Genomic DNA, 24,358 nt, shown 5'->3' with positions numbered 1-24,358 from the left:
AAAACTCCAATTGACTCCTTTATGCAAGTTTTCAGCCTTTCATTTGTATATAAAAAAATTGTATATATAAAAATCACATTAGACACTATTGCTGCTCTTAGCAAAAATAGTATTAATGTAAAACAATAAGAGAAAAAAATTGAGAATAAAACATTGCAAATGTTTTAGAAACTTTTAAAAAATATCTGTGTATTTTGTTTTGTGTAAATGTTTAAAAAATATTTAGCAAAAAAATCGCAAAGCATTATCTAAATGTAAGTATTTTTATTAATTAGTATATTAATTACGTCCACTGTAAATATACTCACAGTTATTGGCTGCCAGTGTGGTTGGTAACGCGCACAGGAGCGCGAGCGCTTGAAGTCTCAGGACGTCTATCATCATCCTCATCATCATCATCATCATCTCGCCAAAGCGCAATAAAGCTGTACTATATTCCCAGCCAGCGTAAAATAGTTCCAGAAGCGGTTCGGGTCCAGCGGCTGTCTAAGCCCGTGCTAGTGTTTCCAAAGATGGAACGAGTGAGACACTCCCCCCATAGTTTCATCAGCCTCTTCCCAGCAGATTATGTCCGTACTAACTTTTCTTCCCTCCTAATGTTTTTACGTGCGTATTCCGAAGCGTACAGATGCAACTGAAGAGACGTTCAGAAAGAGACGTTCGCGTTTGGCGAGTTATTACGCGTGAGCCAACAGTCGCGCCGTGAGGAGGTTGCGCGCTGTGAGCCGAGTGATAGGATCTGTGGAGAGCAGATCAGTTTTGAGAGAGAGAGAGAGAGAGAGAGAGAGAGAGAGCGAGAGAGAGAGAGAGAGATCAGGTGGGCAAGTCCACGCGAGCAGATTTCAGCACCACAGATGTGGACAGCGCCTTTTGACGCGCACTTGCGCTCCGTCTGCGCACATGACAGCGAGGTTCAACACGTTGATGAGATCTCTTTTGAAACTCTAATGATTAAAAATCACATGGGTCTTTATCAAATCAGACTAAACAGCAGACTTGAACAAACGTTTGTATTTAAATCTCATTCCTGTCTGGGAAAAACACGTCAGATACGGACTGCAGATGTAAATTAGCTTATGGCTAACTTTCGTACAATGCATCGAATGGTAACATTTATGTTGAAAATTGTACATTGTCCTTAATAAATAACAAACAAATCATTCAATTTATATTTATGCTGTAGCAGACACTTTTGTCATGTCAAACCAAGCAGCATATATTCTAGGGGAAGGTGGCAACACCACCCTTAAAAAATAAACAATCCTAAGGTTCATCTCTTTCTTACCTTCTGCACAACCTTCATCCACTGCAAATAATCTTTTGCAAGTGAAAGCCTAAAGCCTAAGACTAAAAACAGTAGACACAGCTGATTAAAATCACTTTAAAAGGGTTTGGAAGTCAAGTTAGCTCTAAGAAAAGGTCTTAACATTATTTGCAAATTATACACTTGATTTGATATTTTATGAAATGAAATGAAATTCTATGAGCTACGTGTCCAAATACGTTTCGAAGCCCTTGTTTGTATCTAAAAACAAACATTTCAAGATTAATATCACTCCTGTATGCTCCAGAACGAAAATGCTAATGTGATGCATTCTCTCTGACATCAAAGAATTAGAGTCGGATAACTGAGGTAATTATTCCCCGTATCATCCAAAATACCCAAGACGAGTGCTCTGTAATCCATCACAATAAAATAAGCAGAAAAGCCTTTCAACTGATTAAAGGCACGGAATCATAATGTGTAAAAATTACTAGACTTAAGATCAAGAAGCATACAACTACACACACACACACTCACTCATATAAATACATAAACAGTATAATGATAACAACGATGCCTAGTTCCTAATGCATTTTATCAAGGCAAAGATAATCTTTTGGCCGGTCACAGGGCACAATGGCATGTGTTCGAGACTGGATTATAGAATGCAGACTACAGGGATTAAACCATTAATCCCAGAGGTCATTTGGAGAGGGACACATCCTATGTTGAAAAATTTAAGATCGTTGTGATCTATTCTACTATTTAAGGCTGTCACAATGATTAAATAATCATCTCATCGCAACTGTTTGACCTCATCGCGATGATTTCAAATCACCGCAATGATTGCACAACTCTCTAAAAAACTGAAGGGGGAGCTGTAGCGCATGTATAAACGAGACTGTATTAGATGGCATTTCTTAACTGACAGTGCAGTTCAAACCATTCAATATAGTGGAAAAAAACAGCATTTAAAGAAATGCTATGAAACTTTGTATGAATTCTTTATCATTAAATAATTACTTTAAATATGTGTTATATGTATTAATATTCCACACAGTCTCGCGGAGGTTCGTGATATAGTCACGTAAATTTTTGATTCTTTTTTAGCGATATTATTAAGAATTTCCGAATTTTTCGTGACCGTATAACGGATTTCCGTTTTCGTGTGATTATCACGTATTGGTTACTCAACTGCTTTTTCCTATATTCAAACCATTGTCGCTTTGGTTTAGGGATAGATTTGGTGTTTGCGTTAGAATGTCACTTTGTGTATTGGTTTATACTATTTTTTCTAATTTTTGTTTTTCATATGTCGCCTGGCGTTATGGTTGGAGTTGGGTAAGGATGTCATATTATGTAAATCTAACCCTAAACCAAAGCAACAATGCTAAGAAAATAGGACAAAAAAGTTAAGTAACCAATACGTGATAATCACACGAAAACAGAAATTCGTTATACGATCACAAAAAAATGCGGAAATTTGTGACAATATCACGAAAAAAGAATCACAAATTTACGTGACTATATAACGCAATTTCATGTAATATTCACTGGTAAACCTCGCAAAATATTTAATTTAAATAATCACAGCAATGCATAAACCTCGCAAAAATAAATATGAATATGTATTAATATTCTACACAGTCTCACGGAGGTTCGTTATATAGTCACATACATTTTTGATTCTTTTTTTGTGATATTATCACGAATTTCCGCATTTTTTCGTGATTGTATAACGAATTTCTGTTTTCGTGTGATTATCACGTATTGGTTACTCAACTGTTTTTTCCTATTTTCAAACCATTGTCGCTTCGTTTTAGGGTTAGATTTGGTGTTTGCATTAGAATGTCACTTTTCTGATTTATTTTTTTATATGTCGCTTGGCGTTAGGGTTGTAGTTGGGTAAGGATGTCATATTATGTAAATCTAACCCTAAACCGAAGCGACAATGGTAAGAAAATAGGACAAAACAGTTGAGTGACCAATACGTGATAATCACACGAAAACAGAAATTTGTTATACGATCACGAAAAAACGTGGAAATTCGTGATAATATCACGAAAAAAGAATCAGAAATTTACGTGACTATATAACGAAATTTTATGTAATATAGGTAAACCTCGCAAAAGATTTAATTAAAATAATCACAGCAATGCATAAACCTCGCAAAAATTTATGTAACTATATCACGAACCTCCGTGAGGCTGTGTAGAATATTAATACATTTAAAGAAATGCTGCAAAACTTTGATAAGCAATATACATTATTTATCATTAAATAATGACTTTTAAATATGTGTTATATGTATTTATATTCTACTCAGTCTCACGGATGTTCATGATATAGTCACGTACATTCTGTATTCTTTTTTTCGTGTTATTATCATGAATTTCCACGTTTTTTCGTGATCGTATAACAAATTAATTTTTTGTGTGATTATCACGTATTGGTTACTCAACTGCTTTTTCCTATTTTCAAACCATTGTCGCTTCGGTTTGGGGTTAGATTTGGTGTTTGCATTAGAATGTCACTTTGTGTATTGGTTTATACTATTTTTTCTGATTTTTTTATATGTCGCCTGGCGTTAGGGTTGTAGTTGGGTTTGGGTAAGGATGTCATATTATGTAAGAAATGGTAAGAAAATAGGACAAAACAGTTGAGTAACCAATACGTAATAATCACACAAAAACCGAAATTTGTTATACAATCACGAAAAAATGCGGAGATTCGTGATAATATATAATATTATGTGCCTATCACAAAATTTCATATTTTCAATATTCACTGCTAGCTAAACCTTGCAAAATATTTAAATTAAATAATCACAGCAATGCATAAACCTCGCAAAAATTTACGTGACTATATCACAAACCTCTGTGAGACTGTGTAGAACAGTGGTTCCCAAACTTTTTTCTGCGCACCCCCTTCTATGGCATCCCCCAATCCCCACTTCAAAAAACCCCCCAACAAAACAAAGCTTTGTTTTCTCACCATAAAGACTCATGTTTAATAATGTGCAAATAGCCAGGGGCCGGTTGCACCAGTCGGACGTAAAAAAGTTGGGTGTAAGTCCTACGTCGGGCTTAGCTACCGACATTGTGAAAAATATGTGCCTGTTGCACCATCTGAAACTACGACCAGACGCAACTACGCTCAGCGTAGATGAGGCGCGGCCCCGTGTATGCGTTTTTTCGTGATATTATCACAAATTTCCACGTGATCGTACAACGAATTGCTGTTTTCGCGTGACTATCACGTTTTGGTTACTCAACTGCTTTTTCCTTTTTTCAAACCATTGTCGCTTCGGTTTAGGGTTAGATTTGCTGTTTGCATTAGAATGTCACTTTGTGTATTGGTTTATACTATTTTTTCTGATTTCTTTTTTATATAGGGCTTTTCCCTCCTAGGACTTTTTTTATTTCCTCGGCTAAACAGCCCGGGGTTTTTTTTCTCCTAGGGTTTTTTTTACCCCGGGGAGGCAGCCTTCTTGGGCTTAACTTAGCTTCCTCTTGTAGACGTTACATTAGTAATACGCTCGCTTATGTCGAGTCATAGCCGCAGCAAATTTGACTTCTTATGCTATCGTGTATGTTGTGCTATCTGTCGTTTTTCTGTGCTTTTACTGCTTCTATTAATGTAAAGCTGCTTTGAAACAATTAACTATTGTGAAAAGCGCTATATAAATAAAAATTGAATTAAATTGAATGTTGCCTGGCATTAGGGTTCGAGTTGGGTTTGAGTATTATGTAAATCTAACCCTATACCAAACCGACAATGGTAAAAAAAAATAGGACAAAACAGTTGAGTAACCAATACGTGATAATCACACGAAAACAGAAATTCGTTATACGATCACGAAAAACGCGGGAATTTGTGATAATATCACTAAAAGGAATAAAAAAATGTATGTGACTATATAACGAAATTTCATGTGATATTCACTGCTAGGTAAACCTCGGAAAATGTTTAATTTAAATAATCACAACAATATATAAAAATTATTTTATGAACAAACTAAATGTATAAGAATTAAATGTCAAAGCAATAAAATAGACAATTAATCATCATAACCAGCAAAAGTCAAAAATTAATTAATTGTCATAACCGTCATGATTGATTAGGCAATTAACCGTCATTTCATAATCGTGACAGCCCTACTACTACTAAAATTAAATCTGTTAAGGTCATGTTTCTCTTGCGATTTACGAAAAAGTTGAAACTTTAAAAGGTAAAACACAATTTTGTGTGATGCATTTGCATTTTTCTTTTAGGCTAAATAGCCTTCAACATACTTTGTTTGAGATCGTTTTCTCGTAAATTGAGAAAAATATGGACGTTGGCATATGGCAACTGTGTAGTACAATAAAACAGTGGTAAAATTTTATAGATAACAGCCTATTACTGCAGTTAATTGTTCATTTGCAAGTGTTTATGGTGTAATTATTTAGGCATAAAACACAGACTTGTGCTTTTATGTGTTTTGAAAAATAATCCCTCTACAGACTCTCTGAGGATAAACTAGGCCCTTAAGTTTAAGAAATTTTAGCGTTTCGTAATGTACCAAGATCAATTTGAAAAAGAAGCGTGAATTTATTGTGGTACATGATGTGGTTGTCATTCTGGCAATCTAACACCTTACTGGGTACATACTCCGTAAGGTCATAATAATGTAGCGCTATTACATTGACATTTAAGACATTTATTTTCCTTGACACTCAATTCTGAAGGGAATCTGCATTTGAACAGGCACGCTTCCGGAATACTTAATCGTTCACGAGCTCCTCATTGGCAATGCATCCTGATCTTCCCTCGCTGGAGATCCATTTCCTGTCTCATCGTTTTTAAAGTCCCGGCGTGCTGTGCTCTGATCATGCTGTTAGACTTACAGATTAGAGGCTTTTAATTTACTCCAGCCCGAGCTCTCGTCCCCGCCGGCTCCTCGTGTCTCACGTCCTCAGTCCGTGGTCAAGGTTCTCGCCTTGCTCTCGAGCTCTGCAGCGTTTGCATTTCATTTGGTTAACCTCACTTTAATAGGCTGGGTTAGGACAGATTGGATTGGTGTCATGCAGTCGCGTGAGGCTGACATTCGTGTTGGAGAGACACTTTAAATAAACGAGTTGCTTGTGGCTTGGCAAGCTCTGGTTTCTAAAGTTGCTAAACTACAGTCAAGTTTTCGGTTGAATTAAGGTAAAGTGAAACTACTAAGTATAGTTAAACTACGGTCCAGCTATATATATATATATACAATGTTTATACTACAACTATTGTCCAAACATGAGGTGGAACTGGATCTATGTGCAGATAAAACCTTTATGTAATCCAAACATGAAGCATAATCCATGGCATGAAACAAGGAGCATGATCAGGAACATGAAACGACCCGTAACAAACAATAATTAACCAAAGACAATGGCAACATGAGCGCTGTTTATATAGACAAAGAACCAATCAGAACATGACACATAAGGGAACAGGACAACAAGAGACAACATGGCAAGACAGTCAAGCTACTGGTTTATTTAAAGTAATCAATCTACAGTCAAGCTACTAGTTTATATAAAGTGATTAAACTACTGTCAAACTACTTGGTTTTTTAAATTAGTCGAACTACAGTCAAGCTACTCGTTAAAATACAGTAAAGTGGTTAAACTACAGTCAAGCTACAAGTTTATATAAAGTGATTAAGCTACTGTCAAGCTACTTGTTTATTTAGGTAGTCAAAATACAGTCAAGCTACTTGTTTATTTAAAGTAATCAATCTACAGTCAAGCTACTAGTTTATATAAAGTGATTAAACTACTGTCAAGCTTCTTGTTTATTTAGGTAGTCGAAATACAGTCAAGCTACTTGTTTATTTAAAGTATTTACCGTGAAGCTGCTTGATGATTTAAAGTAAAGCTACTAGTTTATATAAAGTGATTAAACTACAGTCAGGCTACTTGTTTATTTAAAGAAGTCAAAATACAGTCAAGCTACTATTTTATATAAAGTGATTAAATAAAAAAGTAGCTTGACTGTAGTTTAATCATTTCATAAGAAGCTTCACTGTAGTTTATCTTCTTTAAATAAACTAGTAGCTTGACTGTAGTGTAATCACTTCATAAGTAGCTTTACTTTAAATAAACTAGTAGCTTGACTGTAGTTTAACAACTTTACTGTATATTAAAGAGTAGCTTGACTGTAGTTGGACTAATTTAAATAACCAAGTAGCTTGACAGTAGTTTAATCACTTTATATAAACTAGGGATGCTCCGATCGATCGGCCGCAGATCGGTATCGGCCGATAACGGCATTAAATGACTCGATCGGTCCTCGTTAAATTTGCCGATCTCGTGAACCAATCTTTCTGTTTACTTTTGTCTGTCATGGCTCCTCAATGCGGCTGCACGTAGAGACCATTTTTACGCAGTGAGAGCATTTTTATAACCCGTGGCTGATGAGCGACGAGTAGATTTGCATTTCTCTCTTTGCCTTTACAGAGATATGTGTATTTTCTATGAGGACGCGGTCCGGTCCTAACATCGCGACCCGTCTTCACATCCCCATCAAACAGCGTATACAACACATATCTATCGCGGACAATTGCATCCTCATGTCAAAAGTTTATTATTTGTATGCGTTTTAAAGTTTTGAGCATTTAAACTTTAATTTTCCTCACAGCTGCTCTCGTCTGCATACACCCGCCGCGCGCACACACAGCAGCCTGTCGTCAGTGCACGTGAACAGAGCGATCTCTGTCAAGTCTTAAAGCTGCAGTAACCTAATTCATCTCTCAATAAAATCACTCTCTGCTCTTCACTAAAGAACTGTTGTACTTCATACGAATGCGTGTATATTTAATTACAGTAAAGACTGTTAACTGTTTTATTTTCATTAGTTTTTACAGACATAAGCCTTTTTAAAGGCATATTAAATTTCTCTTTGCAGAAGAAATATTTGTTGTGCTAATTTATTTGATTCTCTATTAAAACAATAATATAACTAATTACTGCAAGTAATATAACAAATGCAACATCTGTGGTTTTACTTTATCTAGAATTTTTTTTTAAAGTTACAATCATTAAAGAGCTTGCATATCAGCTTGAAAAATCGGTATCGGCATTGGTATCGGTCGATCACGAAGACAACAAATCGGTGATCGGTATCGGCCTGCAAAAATCCTGATCGGAGCATCCCTAATATAAACTAGTAGCTTGACTGTAGTTTAATTACTTTATATTAACAATAAGCTTGACTGTAGTTTGATTACTTTAAACTACAGCCTAGCTACTTGTTTATTTAAATTAGTCAAACTATAGTCAAGCTATTAGTTTTTATAAAGTAATTCAACTATAGTCAAGCTACTTGTTTATTTAAAGTAGTTACCTTCAAACTACTTGTTTATTTAAAGTAGTTACCTTCAAACTACTTGTTTATTTAAAGTAGTCAAACTACAGTTAAGCTACTTGTTACTAAAATGTAATTAAATTACAGTCAAGCTACTCATTAATATAAAGTAATTAAACTACAGTAAAGCTATTTGTTTATTTAAATGTTCAAACTAGTCAAGCTTTTTGTTTATTTGAAGTACTATTTGTTTATTTGTAGTAGTTGAACTACAGTATACTTGTTTATTTAAATTAGTTACCTTCAAACTACTTGTTTATTTAAAGTAGTCAAACTAGTCAAGCTTCTTGTTTATTTGAAGTACTATTTGTTTATTTGAAATAGTTAAACTACAGGCCAGCTACTCGTTAATTTGAAGTTAAAATACTGTATCCTCTCGGCTGCAATGCTTAAATGCAATGCAATATTAAACCACAATGATGTAGCATTTAAACATAATACACTACTCTTCAAGCTTTTTGTTTATTTGAAGTACTATTTGTTTATTTGTAGTAGTTAAACTACAGTCAAGCTACTTGTTTATTTAAAGTAGTCAAACTAAGGTCAAGCTATTAATTGTTATAACGTAATTAAACTACAGCCAAGCTACTTGTTTATTTAAAGTAGTTATCTTCAAACTTCTTGTTAATTTAAAGTAGTCAAACTACAGTTAAGATACTTGTTAATATAAAGTAATTAAACTACAGTAAAGCTACTTGTTTAAAGTAAATAAACTACAGTGAAACTACTTGTTAATATAAAGTAATTAAACTACAGTAAGGCTGCTTGTTTATTTAAAGAAGATAAACTACCGCCAAACTACTCGTTTATTTTAATGGTCAAACTAGTCAAGCTTTTTGTTTATTTGAAGTACTATTTGTTTATTTGTAGTATTTAAACTACTTGTTTATTTAAAGTAGATAAACTACAGTCAAACTACTCGTTTATTTAAATGGTCAGCTACTAGTTCATTTAAATTAGTTACCTTCAAACTACTTGTTTATTTAAAGTAGTCAAACTACAGTCAAGCTACTTGTTAATTTAAACTAGATAAACGGATTGACAGTCAAGCTACTTGTTAATTTAAATAGTCAAACTAGTCAAGCTACTTGTTTATTTGAAGTAGTATTTGTTTATTTGTAGTAGTTAAACTACAATCAAGCTACTTGTTTATTTAAATTAGTTACCTTCAAACTACTTGTTTATTTAAAGTAGTCAAACTAGTCAAGCTTCTTGTTTATTTGAAGTACTATTTGTTTATTTGTAGTAGTTAAACTACAGTCAAGCTACTTGTTTATTTAAATTAGTTACCTTCAAACTACTTGTTTATTTAAAGTAGACAAACTAGTCAAGCTTCTTGTTTATTTGAAGTACTATTTGTTTATTTGTAGTAGTTAAACTACAGTCAAGCTACTTGTTTATTTAAAGTAGTCAAACTAAGGTCAAGCTATTAATTGTTATAACGTAATTAAACTACAGCCAAGCTACTTGTTTATTTAAAGTAGTTATCTTCAAACTTCTTGTTAATTTAAAGTAGTCAAACTACAGTTAAGATACTTGTTAATATAAAGTAATTAAACTACAGTAAAGCTACTTGTTTAAAGTAAATAAACTACAGTGAAACTACTTGTTAATATAAAGTAATTAAACTACAGTAAGGCTGCTTGTTTATTTAAAGAAGATAAACTACCGCCAAACTACTCGTTTATTTTAATGGTCAAACTAGTCAAGCTTTTTGTTTATTTGAAGTACTATTTGTTTATTTGTAGTATTTAAACTACTTGTTTATTTAAAGTAGATAAACTACAGTCAAACTACTCGTTTATTTAAATGGTCAGCTACTAGTTCATTTAAATTAGTTACCTTCAAACTACTTGTTTATTTAAAGTAGTCAAACTACAGTCAAGCTACTTGTTAATTTAAACTAGATAAACGGATTGACAGTCAAGCTACTTGTTAATTTAAATAGTCAAACTAGTCAAGCTACTTGTTTATTTGAAGTAGTATTTGTTTATTTGTAGTAGTTAAACTACAATCAAGCTACTTGTTTATTTAAATTAGTTACCTTCAAACTACTTGTTTATTTAAAGTAGTCAAACTAGTCAAGCTTCTTGTTTATTTGAAGTACTATTTGTTTATTTGTAGTAGTTAAACTACAGTCAAGCTACTTGTTTATTTAAATTAGTTACCTTCAAACTACTTGTTTATTTAAAGTAGACAAACTAGTCAAGCTTCTTGTTTATTTGAAGTACTATTTGTTTATTTGTAGTAGTTAAACTACAGTCAAGCTACTTGTTTATTTAAAGTAGTCAAACTAAGGTCAAGCTATTAATTGTTATAACGTAATTAAACTACAGCCAAGCTACTTGTTTATTTAAAGTAGTTATCTTCAAACTTCTTGTTAATTTAAAGTAGTCAAACTACAGTTAAGATACTTGTTAATATAAAGTAATTAAACTACAGTAAAGCTACTTGTTTAAAGTAAATAAACTACAGTGAAACTACTTGTTAATATAAAGTAATTAAACTACAGTAAGGCTGCTTGTTTATTTAAAGAAGATAAACTACCGCCAAACTACTCGTTTATTTTAATGGTCAAACTAGTCAAGCTTTTTGTTTATTTGAAGTACTATTTGTTTATTTGTAGTATTTAAACTACTTGTTTATTTAAAGTAGATAAACTACAGTCAAACTACTCGTTTATTTAAATGGTCAGCTACTAGTTCATTTAAATTAGTTACCTTCAAACTACTTGTTTATTTAAAGTAGTCAAACTACAATCAAGCTACTTGTTAATTTAAACTAGATAAACGGATTGACAGTCAAGCTACTTGTTAATTTAAATAGTCAAACTAGTCAAGCTTCTTGTTTATTTGAAGTACTATTTGTTTATTTGTAGTAGTTAAACTACAATCAAGCTACTTGTTTATTTAAATTAGTTACCTTCAAACTACTTGTTTATTTAAAGTAGTCAAACTAGTCAAGCTTCTTGTTTATTTGAAGTACTATTTGTTTATTTGAAGTAGTTAAACTACAGGCAAGCTACTCGTTAATTTGAAGTTAAAATACTGTATCCTCTCGGCTGCAATGCTTAAATGCAATGCAATATTAAACCACAATGATGTAGCATTTAAACATAATACACTACTCTTTCGGTTATAAATAAATAAAACTAACTATGCTTACTTTAAAAACGCTACTGATAAATGTGTTTAAGATAGTGGTGTTGCTAATTTAAGTCATTCACTAACTCTTGTTATAAAATAAGTTGAGAAGCAGAGAGTCAACCTTTCTGAGAAAAGGACACACTGTTCATTTCCAGAAGCAAAGCTTTGGAGAGAGAAGATTAAAGATTGGAATAAAAAAGAAACTAGAGGGAATGCAAGAAAGAGACAGGGTACAAAAGCAGCCTTGAATTCCAGAAAAGGTGAAGCCACCCACGAACGAAAAGGAAGAACAACCATTAATAAATAATGCCATTATTTATTAATTACATATTCTGGATGATGTTTCCTCTTTTCATGTTGCACATTTTTTAGCTCTCTTTCGGTTCGTCCTCCCCTTTTGTCTGCGGTTTTCAGCTCCCTGCGTTCTTGGTTTTCCTCTGTCATTAAAAATTAAGAGGTTCAATACACATGTCCAGGTTTTCATTATCGTCCAACTTGATGAAGGTTCACGCATCGATTTTAATACGCCAGCCAATTTGGCTCCTGTATATCTTGTATCTACTTCAAATAATGAAAACATATCACAGCCAAGAGCTGATGTAGGACACGAAACAGCCTTAGCTGATAAAAGACAGAGGAGCGAAAAGGAGACAAACTTGTCTCATTTAAGAGTTGTTAAAAATGCATCTTGACTGACCTACAGAGAGACGATTTTCAGGTTAAAGTCTGAAATTTGGCTCTGTTTATTTACATCGAATAACGAATCCATTTAATACAAGTATAAACAAACTTCGAAGCAATTTCTAATCTGAAACCACATTCAGTGATAATCGAAAATACATTGTCTCATCACATCTGTAGCCTTAATGCCTTTAAATAAACGTCAACCAATCATTGATCTGGAATGGCGGTTTAAACGCCAACTACAACATCTGCAGGGAATCAAAGACGAACTCCACCCACATAAACATTGAACCGGGAACCCAACAGTGTCATTGTACTTCAATTTTGAAACCTGATAGACTTTCCTCATTCATCTGTAGGGTCCAACAGCAGATGGATATTGACAGCTGGCTGACATCCAGTCAAAACGAGCTGTGTGGGTCCACCCGTCACATTCGCTCTCCTATAGATATCAATCTGGCTGCTACGTCTGACTGCGTCGGTTCTTTACATCCATGTCGAAGTCTATCAGCCTTATGACTCGGACTTTAATTATCAGGTGCTTACAGGCTGCCCTGTAAGTTATTGGGTAGGCATCGCATAACAAATTAGACAATAAAGTTTTGCTTACTTTAAAAATTTAATTTTCTTATTATTTTTCAGCAACAGCAATATGATAACACAATGCATGTTAATTCATATGTAACTTTACGAGGTTGCCAAATCATTCGCATTCGTATGACTGACTGTGCGTTAACATCAGACGCGAATGAATCGAATAAATTGCGCAATTCGCGCATAGTTGGACACTTAAAAATTTTGAGTTAACCCGCTTCATTCGCGCGTGAAATTTGCTTCATTCGCGCAAAAAAATGAATGTCATTCGCGGGAGAAATTCATACGTGAATATGCTTAATTTGCCCGCTTTATGCTACACACCAATATTTAGAGAGCTACTTGTTAATTTAAATAGTCAAACTAGTCAAGCTTTTTGTTTATTTGAAGTACTATTTGTTTATTTGTAGTAGTTAAACTACAGTCAAGCTACTTGTTTATTTAAAGTAGTTACCGTGAAGCTGCTTGATGATTTAAAGTAAAGCTACTAGTTTATATAAAGTGATTAAACTACTGTCAAGCTACTTGGTTATTTAAATTAGTCAAACTACAGTCAAGCTACTTGTTTATTTAAAGTAATCAATCTACAGTCAAGCTACTAGTTTATATAAAGTGATTAAACTACAGTCAAGCTACTTGGTTATCCAACAGCAGATTGGATAACTTTAGATTACTCGCGGGATTTAACTTCATGTCATGCAAATTTTTCGCTCAACTTGAATATTTTCGGCAAATAGCGAATGTCTTTGTGGCAAACGTGCCGCCAATACCGCGTCATTTGCATCACCCCATGCGAGGACGAATCTGATCGCGTCTTTGCATTGACTTTGTATGTAATCTACTCGTGCAAATCGTTGAAGTCGCATCTGTTGTGAACCCACAGTTAGCCTTGCTTGTAGTCTCAATATGTATATAAATCTCAAATTGAGTAATTTTTTACAACTTACCAGATTGTCAGACCTACTTTCTTCCAAGCAAGATCCTTTTTATTACTGTTTCTATAAAAGTACGAAGATGTTTCATACAGCTCCGGGTGTCCACATACAGCGATAATGATTTTGTCCTCCATTGTTGTTTCGTATTTCTGCCTCAGCGCACTACATCGTAATTACATCACTACTGGAGCAGGCTACTGATTGGTTAACACGGCGCGTGTATCCGCCAAAGTTCAGATTTTTGAACTTTACGCAATAGGCCTTATGCCCAGCTGCACTACCCCCCGAACTTCAGCCAGCTCCCCGTTTCCTGTCCGCCACCACCGGACAAACCGACCAATCCAAGTGTGTCTGATTATTGTTGTTGTGACTACTGAGGTCAGGGACACCTGGATTAATCAGTTTGTCCAACAATGGCAGACAGGAAACAAGGAGCTGGCCGAAGCCCAGGAAGCAGTGCAGCCGGGCACAAAGCTTATTCGTGCAAATCACGCTATAAGCTTTGTTTATACTTGCGGTTTGGTCCGCAACGCGAGCCTCCACTGATCGAGCGCACATCTCAACAAACGGACGAGGCATTTATAGCTAACGCGCTCGCTGTTGCACTATTTTTTGAACCGTCAGGGGGCGACGTGAGCAATCAAGTAAAAACAAACACAAAGAAGAGGATAGAAGTCGTCCGCTGAAACACCCTGGTGCTCCTAACATCAGAGCTTGATATATAAATATAAGAACATGAATAAAACAACAATCTCTTAAATACGTCTTTATTAAAAATAAACGGACAGAATCGCCTCGAGTTCAGTCATTGTCAGATGTGGAGCCGCGCACGGTTACAAAGATTGCCATGCACACTTCCGTGCGAAATGGGGTCTCGCACACCCAACGCACACGATCGCCCACTCCTCATTGACATCATTTTTGCTGCGCGCACTAATAGCCTGTGCAGACGCGTCGAGTATAAACATAGCTTTACCCGTGTCAAACTCCCGAAAAGCTTTATTCGAGCTGTGTCATTTGCGGAAAACGCGCCACAGGTTGTCTATACAGGATGTCTATACAAATATGTCTTTCTTAAAAATAAACGGACAGAATCGCCTTGAGTTCGGTCTTTGTCAGATGTGGAGCCGTACGCATGGTTACCAAAATTGCTGTGCACAAATCCACGCAAAATGGGCTCTCACGCACACGACCGCCCACTTCGCGTTAACGTCATTTTTGCCGCACGCACCAACGCACCTGTGCAGACGCGTCGAGTATAAACATAGCTTTACGCGCGTCAAACACCCGAAACGCTAAATTTGAGCTGCGTCATTTGCAGAAAACGCGCCCCAGGATGTCTATTGCGTCTTTGCATTGACATGTAAATCACTCATGCTTAACGCTTCATTCACATCTGGTGTGAACACACCACCATGAGAATGATCTGCTTTTTTCCTAGTGATGTTGGATTCAGGGGTGTGGCTTATTTTTCCCCTTTTTCGTTCATTTTCGAATATTCGTGACTTATTCAAAAATGACACCACACAATTAAAAATGGTCAAAAATGTTCACAAGCTGTCACTGGGGCGGTACCATTTCAAAAAGTACACCTGTGCACCTAAAGAGTTCATATTAGTACTTCAAATGTACATATTGGAACCAAATGTACACATACCTGTCAGTGGGGGCTCGTGCCTGATCTTCTGTTCACAAAATACACGCAAGACACTCCTTTAACAGTAAACTCTGATTACGCATGAGATTATGCGAGTATCTGGCAAAGGCGAGCGTCTCTTTTATCATCTTTTATTATCTCTACATACATGTTGTCACAAACTTTGCATCGAGTGCCCTCGAAAAAAGAAGTCACCGACCACCACTGATACCTGTATGTACCTAAATGTAGTCCAAAATTTAGTGAAGGTCTTGGCTGCATGGTTCAGATGTGTTTGATTAGGTTGGGAGCTAAGCTTTGCTGCAAGGTGGCCCTTCAGAACCTTACATGACACATTTTTGTGACCCCTTAATCCCTGCAGTCGTATTCCGGCTCTGCAAAACTCAAATTTCCAAGTCTAAGTCAGGCTTGTGCCGAAAGTGGGACGGTACCGAAATGCCCGATCCATCACGGATCACAGGTCTCTACGACAGGCTCCACACGAGGGGTTTTGAAATCACCGGGAGAAAACCCAACTGGGCTTATGGCTGCCTTTCAGACAGACATTTACAAACACATACTGGTGCTCATGTTTATTCATCTTGTTTGTGCAAGCAGCCTACATGTTTTTATCTCACTAGACGTGCAAATCTATGTTAAGACGAGGACCTTTCAGGTCCCGTGCCTGCGTTTGCGTCGAAGTGTTTTTAAAGGGCACCCTGGGTCACGCGAAAGAATCGTTCGTGGCTAACCGCCTGGGAAAATAGCCGGCTAGGTGAGGCAACATCTGTTTTCAATGGATTCTGTCCCACCTCGCTGGGAAGCCAGATGGAAAGGAGCGAGATAAGAGGGTGTGCGGAAGAGGAAGAAAAGCATTCAGTAAGGTGACTAATTGCATCTCTGATGTCTGAATTCAGCTTGTGAAAGTGAATTACACATCTAACAGGCTGTGACTCCAGAGAAGCTTTTTGATTGCTCAAGGTATTACAAATATTTCACAGATTTGATTTCCCTAGAAAGAAGAGCCGGACGTGCTTCTCGTAGATCTAAATTCACTTAATCTTGTTAAGCGAGATGCACTGCGGTTCGGCTGACAAAGCACTTCAACCCTTAATGGAGAATCTCCTTGGTACGAAAACCTCTGGCTTTTGTTTCCGAGAAATCGGCACTCATTATCTCAATCTCATTACGGTGTGACAGCCAGACATTCCAGCATGGCGGCTTTGTGGTGGGAAATTTACGGAACGCTCCACCCTTTTCCGTCAAAACGCCATTAACCTCTTGCATTAGCCAACCCTGAGCATATGCCGAAATTGATTCACTTTTACGACCAACGATTAAGACGATAATTTCCATTATAAAGCCATTACGAAGAACAACTATAAATGCCTGAGATTTGTGACCTAATAGAGAAATAACCCAGCGGTTCGCCGTCATATTGAGTAGCCGCCGGTCTCCGTAGGGTTAGCAATATTTATAAATGAAGTGCAAGATGTGAACTCCGGATAAAAGGTGAGGAGGATCGCAATAAGCTCATTCGCTTGGCATGAATTATTGGGATTTGACGAAGCCAAGCGGATAGTTTCTGTGGCTATGCTTTATAATTCACATCTGTTAAAGAGTAACTAAACCCTTAACCAACTTTTTTTAGTTAATGATCTGTAAGAATGATGCTTTATTAGTGCTGTTCATTGATTTTAGTAAGTGTTTTGACATTTGGATATAAAGTGTTTCAATACTACAATATATGGTGTAAAAACGTCTGAGTGCTGCCCTCTTCAGGTTGAACGGTGGCTACTGCAGTTGGATTTTCCTATTGGATGTTGGGTCCAAAAAGTAACTCGTGACGTAAGCAGGTTCAAGCTCGCCACGCCCTTGTTACGATCTCACCACACACTTTGTACGAGCTCAGTTCGTCCTCTCTCTCTCCGTTGGGATCTGCCCACTTTTCTTGCATTTTTCAAATATTGACAGTGGGTGGAGTCAGGCTCTGACCAGGGGTTTAGTTACGCTTTAATAAAATATGAATGTTTGGAGGTTTCTTTTGGTTTGAAATGTCCTTAACCTGCAGAAAATAATCTCTTTGTTATCTCTATTGTTTCTTCGTGACTGCAACGCAGTTAAATAGAAAAAAAATGACTTTGCCTTAGTCTACACCTCAGATTTTTAAAAGCAATTTCAACAATGTCTCTAACTGTGGTCAATTTTGCCAGGATACCAAAGTAGGGGTGGGCCGGTATGATATTCAGTATCGATATTAGACGAAAACGGATGGATCGAATATTGTAGAATCTGACCCAATACAAACACAGACCTTGTCATAGCAACTTGGGGTAAAGCGTGACTTGCTGAGCAACATAAAGTTGCACTTTAAATTGTCCAAAGTTACACATTTGGACAATTGTTGCTACTAGTCTGTTTGAAACATTTAAATAAAAATAAAGCAGCAGTATTGCACAATGTTTTATTGAGTCTTGAATTTGCTGTCATTTGTTGCACAGTAAAATTGAGTTCTGTAGCTCTTTTTATGCTTTTTGTATGGCAAACAAATGTGTTATTTGCAGCTTAATTGATTAAAAGGGCGATAGAGATGGTATTGGATCGGTATCGACAGATACTCTAGGTTGTGGTATCGACATCGGTATCAGACTTGAAAAGTGGTATTGGCCCAGCCCTATACCAAAGTCTTATTTCTGTAGTGGTTTCAACACTATCTCATGAAAATTCAAGGTAGCAAAATCGTAATAATTCGTACAACCACATTTGGGCCTTTTTGCACGATTTGTTTTACCCCTGGCTGTGACATTGGGGTTAGGGGTGGGTTTTCGTTAGTGCTTTTTATAATAATCATATATGTTTTTGTATGATTCACTATGAATGAATACGAATTAGTCAACTTGTAAAATATGTACGAATTTTCATAAGATCAGGTTTGTGCTTATTACGATTTTGCATTGTTGCAAAGCAGCTTTAGATTAATTGCTGTAGATATTAACGAGGGTATTAGAGACTTTAGGAGAGACACATTTAAAAATTAGTGCTGGGCAAAGAGTAATCGCCATTAATCGCATACAAAATAAAAGTGATTTTTAGCATATTATACAAGTATTTGCTGTGTGTAATTATTATGTATATATAAATACCCACACATTCATGTATGTATTTAAAAAACATTTATATGTGTATATATATTTATTTATAATTTTATATATTGTATATACATTTTTAAAAATTGTATATAAATAAAAAATTCAGAAATCTATATATGTATATGTGTGTGTGTTTAAGTATAATAATTAGACACAGCACACACTCATATATTATGCAAAAATCAACTTTTATTTTGTACGCGATTAATCACAATTAATCCTTGCTCAGGACTAAAAAACATATAAAAATCATTTTATGAACGCGATTTAAAGTTACCGCAAATATTAACAATGATTTCTCATCAAAAACTTCCAAGAGCAAAATATCTATATGTAATATTCAGATTTAAACAAAATAACTTGCTTGTAGAGCATTGCGTTAGCAGTGCAAAAGGTCATGGGTTCGAACCTGATAAAAAATGTATACCTTGAAGTCGCTTTGGATAAAAGTGCAATGTAAAAATATTGCTGTAGTTATGCGGCTGTTTGACAGTAATTTACTGTTATTTACTGACAACCATTAAATTTGTTCAAAGTTAAAAGAACATTAACAATTCTTTATCTTTACAGATTAAAACTATAGATGGTTTCATCGGACGCACGTGATACACGTCTGGATCCGAACCTTACTTCCGGTTTCGTTTTTTTAATGGTCTGTCTAGTTGCTAAACTGATCTCTTGAACAAATGCCTCGTCGAAAACAACAAATGTTTTGGTTTCCTAGGTAATCTATGTGTTGTTTTTTTGCTTGTTATATAAATAAACTATGTTTAAAGTATTTTGTTGTTATTTATTCTTAGCGGAGTTTACCGGAAGTTACGTGCGTACCGCGACAGCCGCTTGTTTATGTTGTTACTGCTGAAACGGTCTATAAAATAACAGCCTTATGCAAAGGATTCTGGGAAATCCTCATTAACCTTTTTCTGTTTATTCCTTTAGATTTTGATTCCCAGAATGCTTTGCATGAGGGTGTAATTTTAGTTTTATTCTGTAAAAATAAAGACTTATTAATGTTTAATATTCATTTAACTTTGAACAAACATCCATTTTAATCTACAGTAAGTTACTGGCAAACAGCTGCCAGTAATACTGTCATTTCTATAGAATGGCAAACGCATAAATGTTCATGTAACTTCATCAAAAACACTCGTATAGCTCTATACTATCTGCGACAATATGAGATGATGAGAAAAGCTATGAAAGACCAATAAAAAAATTTCCATTTTGTTTTTATGCCTAATGTCTTCGCAACTAATGCCTTTCACAAACTGTATATATTACAGAAGGTCTCCACAGAAGTTTGACCCTTTGTCGCGAACGCGCAACATCCTTGAACCCCCGAAGGCACAACATAACCAACCAAACGCATACATCACCTCGTTCGGTGAGTCACACTATTCTCTTGAATGCCTGCTGGCCCTTCACAATATTACCATTTCGCATCACACTACCGGTGTCATAGCTGCTCTCCTCTGGCAATGTAGCGGTCCATCAAATCGGGGCGGGACGGAGCGGTTGTTTATATCGGCTTCCTCTAATACGTTCACACTCTACTTGCTTTTAATTTCCTCTCTTGTTAAGCTATATCTTTTTTTCTCCTCTCTCCAGCTGTCGCCGTGGCATTTATGTCTATGTTGGACTTCAATAGGTCAAAGCGCTGTTTATCAGAAGCTCCTTTTCCTAAAAGACTCGCAAGCTCGCGTGTCGTCGCCCGGGGGAAGCCCGGGCAGCTTGTCAATAGGCCCATTATGAGACCTGTCGAGGGATATGACAGGGGCCCTTGGCTCTCCCTGTTACTGTCAGGGATCTTGAAAATGCCATAGGTTCCTGCATTAGAAGAAATAGAAGCGGACCTCTTTTCTTGTGTTTGCATAATGATGCTTTAATAAGGGTTTTCCATGCATAAACATCTGGTTTAAGGGGGACATTCCACAAGATTTTTTAGGATGTAAAATAAATCTTTGGTGTCTCCAGAGTACGTATGTAAAGATTTAGTTCAAAATACCATATAGATTATTTATTATAGCATGTTAAACTCGCCATTTTGTAGGTGTGAGCAAAAATTTGCAGTTTTTGGGTGTGTCCTTTAAAATGCAAATGCGCTGATGTCTGCGCTAAATGGCAGTGTCGTGGTTGGAGGATAGTGCAGATTAAGGGGCGGTATTATCCCCTTCTGACATCACAAGGGGAGCCAAATTTCAATGACTTATTTTCACATGCTTGCAGAGAATGGTTTACCAAAACTAAGTTACTGAGCTGTTCTTTATCACATATTCTAGGTTGATACAAGCACTCGGGACCCAATTATAGCACGTTAACATAAAAAAATCGGATTTTCATGATATGTCCCCTTTAATAGTTCTACTATTATCGTATGTATTACTGTAAGTCGTTCAGCCTGCTACCTTTTATGACTTTAAATGCATTCGCTCAATGCATTCAGACATTCGCTAATCGCTAATGTGCATGTTGCATTATGTTAGCATGTCAAATCTGTTTAAATTAGCAGTCACAATGTCAAATTATAAAAAAGTGCTAGCCTGTTTTACTTTTAGTTAATGTAGTTCATCATATTTATCATTTATTTTCATTCGTATTGTTCAAACACACAACGTACATGGATTGCCTTTTGATGTAAACTTAAAGGTCACGTTCGTTTTGATCCCATTTTTTAAACCCTAGTTATTGAGTATGCTAATGTTGCTATAATAGCCTACCCAGTCTCGCGTAGATGCGTATAAATAGCACGAAGTGTAAAAATCATGCAATACATATGCCAAATTCCACTTTGACGTGCATATGATACGCCAGTCCTTCCCATTCACTTAAACGGTGCATCTTTTTTTGTCGTTTTATTTAGATTTTAGGGCCTGTTTACACGAGAACGCTCGAGGGTGAAAACGTAAAAATATTTTATCGGATGTGCCTTTCGTTTACACGGCGACGGCGTTTTAGGGGCTTAAAAACGCAAAAAAGTTAAACTACCCTTCAGAGTGGAAATCTTAAAAACGATCTACCGTCGCGCAAAAGGCTGCTCACGGTGGCTCTCGTCAGATGTCAGATTATTTCCATACGTCAGACCTTCAAGTTGCCATAGCAGCTCTGATAAATATACAAGTCTTTCCGGCAGATGTACGAATTATTCACAGCAAGTATTACTGATCAGAGAAGGCGCATTAATTACCTCAGTGAAACTGTTGATGCGCCAATTCGTCGGAGGCAAACCAGACGGCTTTGGACGAGACCTGGGAGAACCAGGAAGAAGGTTGTACGCAGGCCCACGGACTTGGTGTTGTTGTGTGTCAGTGCTTAACATTGCCACCTAGCCGCCTGGAGTGCATACTACATCGAATATCACACACTTTGCGTCACCATATGCACGCAGATTTCCCCCTCAAAAAGACAGACATATAAACGCGGAATAAAAAGTGATAACGCAACACCACTTTTCGGTTTCTTTTCAGATTGTTTCCTTGTAAACGTAGCCTAAGATTTGCTTAATGAGGTTATTTAATATACAAGTTTCTCCATGTTTTTGTCCATATTTAAGCCATGGTCGCTTGGAGTTGGGGTTTGGGTTAGGATTTTACTTTTTATATAACAAAAAGTTGTTCTAACCCTAAACCCAAGCGAAAATGATAAAAAATAGCAAAAAAAATTGAGAAACCAATAAATAAAACGACAAAAAAGATGCACCGTTGGGAAGGACTGGCGTATCATATGCACGCCAAAGTGGAATTTGGCGTATGTATTGCACGATTTTTACACTTCGTGCTATTTATACGCAACTCCGTGAGACTGAGCTGTAATAGCATAAATAATACCTGTAAAATAATAGAGGTCAAAGTTCACTGCCAGGCGATATATTTTCTTTAACCGTATTCGCCTTTCAAAGCCTACAGCGAACGACCGGTTTGGACTACAGCCTTCTACTTCCTGCTTTAATGACGTCTGTAGAACAGTTTTTTGACTAAACTCCGCCCACATGAATACGTCAGTCGCCAGCTAAGCTAACGGCAAGCTGAACTCGATACGTATTTCTGAAGGAGGGACTTCATAAAACAAGGAAGACATCAGTCCGTTTTTAGGACAGTGAAAACAGCGCTATACAGATAAACATGAACATATGAAGAGTTTCGTTGCAAAACGAGATAACCACCGTTTTTTTAATTGTTCAGAAATCTCGTTTTTTGGTTGTGCATTCCAATTAATTTCAATTCAACTGCAGTTGGTTTGTTTTGATTTAAACCTTCATAACTTAAAAAATACAGCTAAGAAGCACCATAAAACAAAATAATAACATAATAATAAACATGTTTTGACAAAAATGTTAAAAAAAATGGATTTATCTCGTTTTGCAACGAAACTCTTCATATGTAATATTGTGCACTGTAAACACAATCAAAGCTTCAAAAACACAGAAAGAACGTTACAGTTAATATCATTTACAGCGCAATTCAATATTTCAACCTAGCACTTTCGTTCAAATAAAATGATTCACAATTTTTTACAAGTCTATTAAAATGAGTAAATGCATTAGCCATAAATCCCAAAGAGGGGCTGAGAGAGCCCCAAGTGGCAAGAAATTGCTCACTAGAGCCTCATGAATTACCACTCAAAGATGTTATGATGGGGAAACATTTCCACACGAGACGTGTTAAATTCTTGAAAAAAATGACAGAATGCACCGCTCCGTTTACATAGTCCAACACTGAGTGGCACCATACTGTTAGTACAGTTCAATAGGGAGGACATTGTCATCCATTAGCTAAACAGGGTCAACTTTGTGTATGTCCCTCCCACAAGCAGAACCCACCGATTCGACTATACTGCTGGTTCCCCCTCGCTGCGGCCCACACAGCAGGTGTTTATGGGTAATTGCTATGTTTGACGCTTCAGATTGTTTGTGCTGATGGTGGCGCTTCCTTCCCGGGTATGACTATAATTTTAGGATAAACACTTTGCTACTGTGCATATGTTTTTTTAAGCGGCGCATGCAGCATTGTGGGTATTAAGGGGGTGTGTACTGTATGTGGTACACAAATGCTGTAACTGTTCCAGTATAATTGGCCCAGTTTGAGGGATGGCACAGTAAATTGAACTTTCTACAGGGAAACGTGTCTAAAATATCTCATATTAACCATTCAGATTGTCAAAGTGAGTCAGGGTATACATTTTCAAGCAATGTGTCAAACCCACTGCTTTGGCGTCTCTATCTGTGGTTATGGTTGGGAATTTAACCAACATATTATTTCCCTACAGATTTATTTGGCAAAATCACAGTTCCTACTTTTAGGTTTCACACATTCAAATTTCCAAAACATAAATGGTCTCATGACTGTCATGGTGCATCCTGCAAGGAATTGTGGGATGCCTGTCTATTCAAAGGCTTTAAATGATCCTACTTGAATCCACTTGTTCACTCAGAAATCTCTCCATGAGACTCCCAGATGTTACCCTCTGAATGAAACCCCCATTATTTTGTTGAGAGGGGCTTGCATTTCACCCCGTGCCAAAATAAAGAGGGTTAAAGCTGCATTAGACAGCTATCTACACCATAC

The 24,358-nt window shown here is 36.3% G+C and overlaps 1 protein-coding gene across 6 annotated transcripts in view; it reads right to left on the bottom strand.

The window, feature by feature from the left end:
* cntnap5b (contactin associated protein family member 5b) overlaps window positions 1-24,358 on the bottom strand; it is a 269,502-nt gene that overhangs the window by 68,432 nt on the left and 176,712 nt on the right. For 2 of the 6 annotated variants that reach the window (XM_055218079.2, XM_055218081.2), the window contains exon 1: window positions 309-731. The exons of the other annotated variants lie outside the window; for them this stretch is intronic. In XM_055218079.2, coding sequence (XP_055074054.2) covers window positions 309-405 — 97 coding nt within the window. In that variant the 5' untranslated portion in view covers window positions 406-731. Of the gene's footprint in view, window positions 1-308; window positions 732-24,358 lie in introns of those variants that run through there. 6 annotated transcript variants of the gene reach the window in all.

The sequence above is a fragment of the Misgurnus anguillicaudatus genome, chromosome 23 (assembly GCF_027580225.2).
Source record: "Misgurnus anguillicaudatus chromosome 23, ASM2758022v2, whole genome shotgun sequence".
Classification (NCBI taxonomy): domain Eukaryota; kingdom Metazoa; phylum Chordata; class Actinopteri; order Cypriniformes; family Cobitidae; genus Misgurnus; species Misgurnus anguillicaudatus.
This window is presented reverse-complemented; position numbering and strand designations above follow the sequence as displayed.